Source organism: Nesoenas mayeri (assembly GCF_963082525.1).
Source record: "Nesoenas mayeri genome assembly, chromosome: 1".
Taxonomy (NCBI): Eukaryota; Metazoa; Chordata; class Aves; order Columbiformes; family Columbidae; genus Nesoenas; species Nesoenas mayeri.
This window is the reverse complement of record NC_137541.1, coordinates 141,637,302-141,645,565: the sequence shown is the minus strand read 5'-3', so window position 1 is coordinate 141,645,565 and position 8,264 is coordinate 141,637,302. Positions and strand designations below refer to the sequence as shown.

General features: G+C 40.6%; 1 protein-coding gene across 1 annotated transcript; it reads right to left on the bottom strand.

The window, feature by feature from the left end:
* Positions 1-2,861: 2,861 nt before the first annotated feature.
* Positions 2,862-6,437, bottom strand: LOC308051302 (eotaxin-like; the record flags this gene model as incomplete). Its single annotated transcript, XM_080361670.1, has 3 exons — positions 2,862-2,967; positions 3,689-3,806; positions 6,290-6,437. 3 exons carry the CDS (start codon positions 6,435-6,437, stop codon positions 2,862-2,864), a joined length of 372 nt encoding a protein of 123 aa, XP_080217796.1.
* Positions 6,438-8,264: the final 1,827 nt, after the last annotated feature.

Genomic DNA, 8,264 nt, shown 5'->3' with positions numbered 1-8,264 from the left:
TCTTATTAAAGCCTGCAATCCAGCAGAGGATGAGCTGGAAAAGAACCAGTCACTCTGAGCCCCCTGCTCCCTCCCTCACTTGGAGACAAAAAGGTGGGCAGCCAGTACAGGTAGCACATCAGTGCAGCCACAGCCCCAGATCTCCAAATATACCTTGGAGTCCAACTTCCTGTTTTTAGTAAGTGAGATGTTTCCTAAGTATGTTGAAGAGACCGAGATTATGGTTCTTACTTGCCTACAACACAACAGTGGCACTTTAGTTCTTCATTTTGCACTTTACTTTTGTGTGTATGTGTAGAAAGGAGGTTTAATAATATTTTCAATTCTTTCTAAAGGATTTTGAGAGCCAGAGGGAAAATTGCTAAGCAGGAGCATTAACATTACAGAGAAGCTTCCAGATTATACACAGCTAGAGGTGACAAAAATAGTGTGCAACTGGAACACCAGCAAAGACTGGGGTAAGGAATGGTCAGGAAAAGACAGGGAAGTCCCTGGGGTTTAATGACTGAGTAGAAAGAGGTGTTGAGAGCACTCATTACCCATAGTAGTTAACTCCCAAGAAATACACCAAGATCACTACAGATCTTGCAAGATATAACAAAAAATATGTCATTATTAAGTAGGATGATTCACTCTTAAAAATCATTAATAATCATGCTATGAGCTGTGATGAGGATGAGCAGATATAAAATATTAATTTCTATGTGATAGTTAATTAATATATCCTCAAGTTGTGATAGTCCTAATTAAAAAAAAAAAAAAAAAAGTATATTCACTTCATCAAGATTCATTCCAGGATAAGATACTATTGAGTATGAGCAAAGACATTAAAATTCTGCCTGCCAAAAGCATGTTATTTAGTTCTGGTCCTGGATGAATTTGATCAGTGGAAGCTGATGATCTTCATCTGAGAAAGCTCACCATAAAAATGTTTTTATAGGTGACCTGGTTTTGTAGCCTGCTGATAGTATGATGATGCTGAAGGGAACAGTGGTTTTTGTCTATAACACAATGGACGGGGGCCTTGAGATAGGGGATTCAAAATGAATGAACACCAATTTATACATCAAGGTGCTCTAGAAACGTCTGATCTCAACATCTCTTTCTATGCTTAAAGCTCTTCTTACCAGGTTTGTAGCCAACAACTATCTTTTTATTTTCTAGTGGAGGTGATATCAAGAACTTCAGTAGTGAAGCAATGCTCTGTGTAATGGAAGCTCAGCACCCTGCCCTGGCTCTGTTCCGCAGTGTGACACACACAGGCATCCTTCTCTTCTCTGCTCGAGTAGCAGCACTACTTTAAAACCTAAAAACTAACTGTATTTTCCTACACAGGACTAAGCTATTACAAAATGTGAGTCACAGCAGACAAATTCTGTCTGCAGACTTGACCAGAGCTGGGAACTGTGAAGACTGGCTTTTAGAGTAATGTAATCTTATTTCTGTAGTTTGGTTTGGACAGTGCTGTAATTTCACATGTATCACTAAGGGATTATTTGTGATGGAAAGGTCACAGTTTAGCAGCAGTGTAGGCTACATACACGTGGTAGTATGAGAGGCAGGTTATTCCTGGAGCCCCTATGCCTCTTCTTCACTCCTCAAGCTCCTCAGCTGCCAGTTTCTTAATCTCTCTGCCCAGAGCTCTCCCATGTCTGAATCTGATAATGTGGGGAACATCCTAGGGTTGTATGAAGTCTAGCTTTTAAGTTCCAGAGCTTTTGAAAAGGTATTGTCTTAAATATGGCCTTTACAGCTGAAATATGGTGTAGAAAGCTCAGAATGAGACTGCTTTTGAACAATCCAAGTCATGAGTATGAGTTGGCAGTAATGTCGGGTCTAGCCAGCTTGCCCAAAAGTTCTCAGATTTGTGCTGTCATCCTGGTACCCACTTCAGCAGCCTCCATCTGTATTACATACAAGCAGACTAACATACCATTTGATTCTAGATTAATAGCAAATTAAAATTCAAAACCTTCTTTTAATAGAATTTATCAGCTTAAAAAAAATATAAGACATTTACATACACATATTTCTACAGGGCAGGGAGTTCCTAAGAGTTTGTGAAATTCAGATTCCAGATATGGTTTATTCTTGATTATTCAGAGAAAAGCACAGGAAAAAGTAAAACAGTGAAACCCCAGTGAAACAGAGTTTCACACTCATGAGAGACAAACCTGAAGTAACTTCACAGAAGTCAGTGGGTAGGATAAGTCTTCCCCAAAGCAAGGCTGAATAGGGTTACATTCATAGAGTGACCCTGAATTACTTCAGGTCATCCCTTGGTGATGGTATCCGTGCATCATAATGGACTGAGCTAATGGTGCAATAATGTCTATAGAACCAGAAGACCCAAGGATCTTCCACTGATCAGGTGAGAGCCTGAAACATGATACTAGTTTACTTCTAGGTTATATAGGTAGGAGTAACAATTAAAATATATAGCACGTTCTCAAACCCAGCACCCAATGCAGAACTTTCTGACCTTCATCAGGGTAGAAGTCTCCACTCCTCCAGCTCTGTGGAGGGTCATCTTCTTTCCTACAGTATCTGGAACTATCTGCCATTCACCATTAAATGCCATACTGGTCAGGACAGCAAGGATAAGATATCTACATTCAGTTGTAAATAAATATTAGCAAGCATTTCAGAAAATAAAGTGTAACAGAGTCCAGCTATAGAATGAAGAAGTCAGCAGATGTTCAAGTGATGAACAGATTCTGGTGAGTTCGTGTTTGTTCAGAGATTTTATTACCAATTAATCATCAGGAATTAAAAGCGGATCCTAAGACTCGCTTCCCTGTTTTGTGCAGCACTGATGATGGTTCAATTTAGTTGGCCTTAGATGCTTGCCTAGGACAGGATTATTTGCCTTGGGTGGTACGTCTTTCGTCTATTTTCTTCATGGCAGTCTGCACCCATTTCTGATGAGGGCTTACGCAGATCTTGATACCCATTCTGTTGATAAACCTATAGGAAGAAAGAAAGAAAACCAGGCAACCGTTAAATTCCTGTCTCCAAATGTTTATGGGGTTTATGCAGAATGTGAGGGCCAATGTGGTAAAACTATATCATATGCTGGAGTTCATAGCTGTTAGCTGGAATAACAGCAGTTAGCAACATTAGTTCCCTATTTATGGCATAGGTATGTATGTCATATACATGGTCATGTGCATACGTACTGACATTTTTAAAAGGGAACATAACCGGGATTTTGCAATTTTTACATGAGACCATGATGCACATTTACCTCCCAGGAGCAGATCCCAGATGTGATAACCACACATGCTTGTGAAATTGAAAGACCAAACACATCTCCTAGCAGGAGTCAGAGTTACTCCACATCATCTTTCCCCTTGGCTCAGTTCTGGGCACTGGGCTTCTGACTGCTCAACCCTGACCCCTCACTGAGATTTTTTTTCCCCACTTTCTGGGCACAAAGGATCTGGCTGTTCAGAAAGATTTCTGCTAGCATTTTTGAGCAGTGCACATCTCATGTCCGAGGCCCGCTTCTCTCCCCTTGCTTCCTCAGCTGCCAGGTGGTTGCTTCATGGAGGAACTGGAAGGGTGGCATGACCTGGCCAGACTTAGTGAGTTGGGCCATGAAGTGTTTTCTGATGCCCTTTCCCTTTTTGATGGTAGCATATTTGCATAGATGAGTCTGAAGGTGAACTGTGTACTGGACACTTACATAACGGCATCTACTGGAACTTGTCGCTTTTCATAGCTGATGAGATTTCGGATGTTCAGTTGTCTTGTAGTCAGGTTTACACAGCTGAATTTGCGCATCGACTGACTTCCAACACTCCCTAGAAGGGGAAAAATAGATAAATGACAAAGGCAGTCAATACTATATTCATATTCAGCTGCAATTACTTAATAAATTATGAATTCTAGTGGTTTCTCAGCTATGATTAGAACATGAGTGCCCATGATGTACAGCCACAATACTAGTCATACAAGAGAGCTTAAGGTATTTTTTTGTGATTCATCCTGCCATTTCCAAAGTGTTATTTCAGTTCAGATACTGATCTTCACCTCTTCTGAATGATCATTTTGCACCTAGGGAGTCACTGCTTCTATAGCAGAAAAGGTATTTAGTATCATTTGTAATTAGGTCTGTATAATCTGCAAATAAAGGGTCCATATGGAGTAGCGCTTAGAATTGACACCTTTACTGGGTGGATTTCCAAATGTTATCTGACTGTGGATCAGTAGTTCCCCCTGTTTTCCAACTGGAGGAAAGGAAGGCAAGGCTACTTGTCTCACACTGGATATCCAATACTAGCATTAAAAAAAAAGGGAGGTGTATCTGCCAGAAGTCTAAGTACTTGCATATTCTTGCTATAAGTCTGGTTTCATAGGCAATAGTGTGCTACTTAATCCTCTCTTTCCTCTACCATTTTCATAAATTTTACAGAAATGCACTGCTGATTAATGAAGAGGATTGTGATATCAGTGTAAAATTCTCTGAGCAGTTGTTACTTGACTTGATGATAACTAAAAATAGGAGCTCATTTAAGTGAGATGGAGTATATGTATACATTACTCCACTTGCTAGTTTCTGCTTTTCTCCCACTCATCAAAGGCAAGTTTGGGAAATCATGAGGGAGGAAAACTCAACACTGCTGTATTCTGAGGTTTCTTTTTAAAGAATTTATAGAGAGACTGGATTGAGAAAAGTCCAAGAGCTGTTCAGGTACAACCTGCTAAACATAAAACCTGCTTCATATAATCTCATTATCTGTGAACTTTTCTTTGTTTGAAATAATTGGAATAGCTGAGGCAAACACACGTCAGCCTTTTGACAAGCTGTAGCGTTAGCCAGTGCACAGGTACTGGCAGAGTTGCTAATTATTGAGATTTTGTTTGCCTTCTTCTGATCTTGCTTTAGTCATGACTAAAGTGATGTATTTTTTGATGATTCATTACAAATATGTATCTTACTGCCTCACTTAGACTGGTTTTCAAAATGTGGCATTAAAGAGCTCAAAGGTAGTCAAGCAATCCTTACTAGTCCTGGAAATATTCTGTCTACTACTAAACTATTTTTACGGAACACATGCAGGGAATACCAGCAGAGCTCCTCTAAGTCTGGGAACAAAACCCAGGCTATTTTTTTTTATTATTATTATTTTCTCTATCCCTTGCACACTACCTCAATGTGCTTTTTCGAATTTGGTGATATTTATGGCAAATCATACAGTCTGGAGAATGACATCCCGAACAGTCAGCCACATGTTGTGGAGAAGAACAGCAATAGCATTAATCAGCGTTTGAGAACGTAGCATGATCTAGCTCTAGGAGCACTAGGTCAACATACTCTGAGAGTAGCTACATAACATTGTGAATGCTTAGCAGGTCTCAGTTTGTTTTTGGTGTGGTTTTGCGAAGATTATTTTTCTGCGTGTTTCTCTTTGCATATTTTTGTGGCTTTGCAAATGGCTTGTATATAAGTGTATTCTGTGATTTTTATGTGCCTGTTTGTATGAATCCGATGGTGTAAAACATATGTTTGTGTGTGTATTAATATTTTCTTATGATACATGTAGCCTAATCCCAATCTGTTCAGTCACAGGCCTAAACATCACTGTAGACAAACTTATTTAGAGCACGGCTAATAAACATGGCTCATCCCGGTGCTCATAAACGGTGTCAAACCAGATGCTAAATTGTATGAAATCAGGCAGAGAGAGAAGGCATTGTATAAATCCTTTGCTCTTTGCCGTTTTTTTTTCATAGTTTGCTTGTTCGTACCAAAATATTTGGCTAGAAACAAGCAGATAGACAATATATGGAGTACAGAAATGGAAGAACTTTGAAAAATAGGAACATTAGAGGGATTAAGACCATATAGTTAAAGCCAAATTAAAATTATATAATAAAAATACATATAAAAGTAGTATATCTAGGAAAAGATATAAGTACATCTTATACAAGAAATATTTTTCATAAAAAGTTATCAACCTATAGAACTCACTGTTATACGGTGTCAGTGAAATTAAAAGACAAGTCTTTAAGATTTCATTATTTTAAGAGAGAGAATCATGCACAGAAACCCTTTGAGTGTTCTAAGGCCCAGAAACTCCCCTTGCATTGAGACAGAAGCCAACCACTAATTGACATGACATCTGATGAAATCTCCCATAAAACTGCCTTTCTTGCGGTTCTGATCTGGATTTCTTGCAAGTTTTATCTTATGAATCAGCTCTGTCTGAAAACAAATCCTGTGCATCAGACCACTGGTGCAATGTGGAGCAATTTCTGTCTTTCTTTTGGGCTGTAAACTTACCTTCCACCATCTGCACAAGGAAGGTGCCAAGTAAGAAGATGACGAGGAGAGCTGCAGCGTGCAGTTTCATTGCTGGTGGCTTCTTTGTCAAGGCAGAGAAGAAAGTGGCTATTGTCAGCCCCCTTTGGCAGAGTTTATATATTGTCATTCGGTGGTCAGTTCTTGCATTCACTTTTGGGCTGTCATGGGGGGGCTGACTGTGAGTGGAAAAACTTGAGTGGCAGCACTTTTTCTGGTGACAGAGAACCACCTCCTTTCCCCAGCCTGACCTCCGCTAGCCCCCCTGTGAAGGCTTTTCCTGCTCAAACCCTGCTGTGGTTACGCTTGCTGCTGTGTTGCGAGTTGAGTTTATTTCAAGCTGCAAAAAGTGAGAGCTCTTGTTCTGTAGTGGAAACCTTTAATAAATGTTCCTATCCTTTCACAGCTTGCTTTAGAGAGCTATACCAAAGCCGCACCGCAGAGGCATAGGGTGACATTCAGACTTACCTCTTTGACCAATGGACTATTTAAAAGGGGAACTGTGAGCTAAAGGATGATGGAAACAGGAACGCCTTGGGTTTTCCATAGTGGCTGTAGAGACTTGGTCACTTTAGCATGTAGCTTTGGAGGGGTATCACTGCTATTTCCTATGTGTAGTGGAGCTTGTCAAAACTCTTCTGTTTTCTCTGTGATTTGATATGGCCAAAGCAGGTATCACCATGTGCTGGGAGAAGTGAACACACTGTTACATATAGATCTAGATCTACTGGCCCTCCTGCCAATCAGGCATAACTAAAATACAATAGTTTCAAAGAGGAATAAAAGTTTTGGGTTTTTTTGTGTGTGTGCTGTCTTTCTAGTATAAAAAAGGAAGCCCAAGAAAGTAACCAGGCAATCAGAGAGGCACAATACATAGGAAAGAAAAAGTTCATTACATCCCCATGTAAAGAGGTATGGATAACAGATCTGTCAACTTGTTCCAATTGTACCTTTATCAGAAATGTCTTTTTTTTACAGTCTGTGGTAATCCTATTACCCACTTTTAGGTGTCCTTTCTATGTTGTATTAAGGTGCTCTGAGTTACTGGATGGTATTGCTCCATGCCAGCGGTTTTGCACCTGCAAATATTTTTCAAGCAAGCTGTGGACCTCTAGGCCACACACAAAGCAACCCCTGAGCCAGCATCATGGTCCAGAACCTTTGAGCAGGAATTTCCTTTTGTGCTTTCCATTCTGGAGCACTTCTGGGCCTGGCAGAAAAAGCCTTGCTTTGCTCTGCCTATGGAGACCCAGCTGTGCCTGGTGTGAAGCTGCCTGCTGGCTGGGGTTGTAAGGCAGTGCTGCAAAATAGCTGTCAGTGCAAAGCCTGGAGCAAGTGTCCATTCATGGCAGCCTGAAGTCCCCCCTGCTCTTACCTCCAGGCCTCATCTCAGCTGGTTACTTCTGGTTTTCCAAATTCTCGATAACATCAATGTAAATTGCTTTGCATGGGGAAATAAGAATGTGGAAGTCAGTTCCCTGAGATTCCTCAGGCAAAGATGTTTTGCTAAGAACTGAGCTCACATACTTGATTCTTAGGCTGTAATGGCTGGTCTGTGGCTTCAACAAGGGTCTATAGATCTGGCAGGTAGAGAACACGCTGCTTGGTTTGCTTGTATATATGTGCACATTCTTTGTTTCTTTTGGTTTTATTCTTTCATCTCACATATACCGTGCAACCCAGGGAAAAGCAATGGCAAAAGTGGACAGTAAGCAGGTGCAAGATACCTGCTGCTTTACTTGAATGCCTGCTAAACCCACTTGCAACAGTAATGCAAGTTGAAATGAAATGGAAGCCAAAGCTTCAACCAAAGTCCTAAAGGACATGCCTGATGCCACACAGGGGAGCAACCGTCCTGACCTCAGCAGCACTGCTGGGAAATCTAATGTTAAGCTTGTGTCCAAGCAGTGTAGCAGCCTGGTGTTTTGCTGAACGCTGCCTGAAATCACTCCTTGAA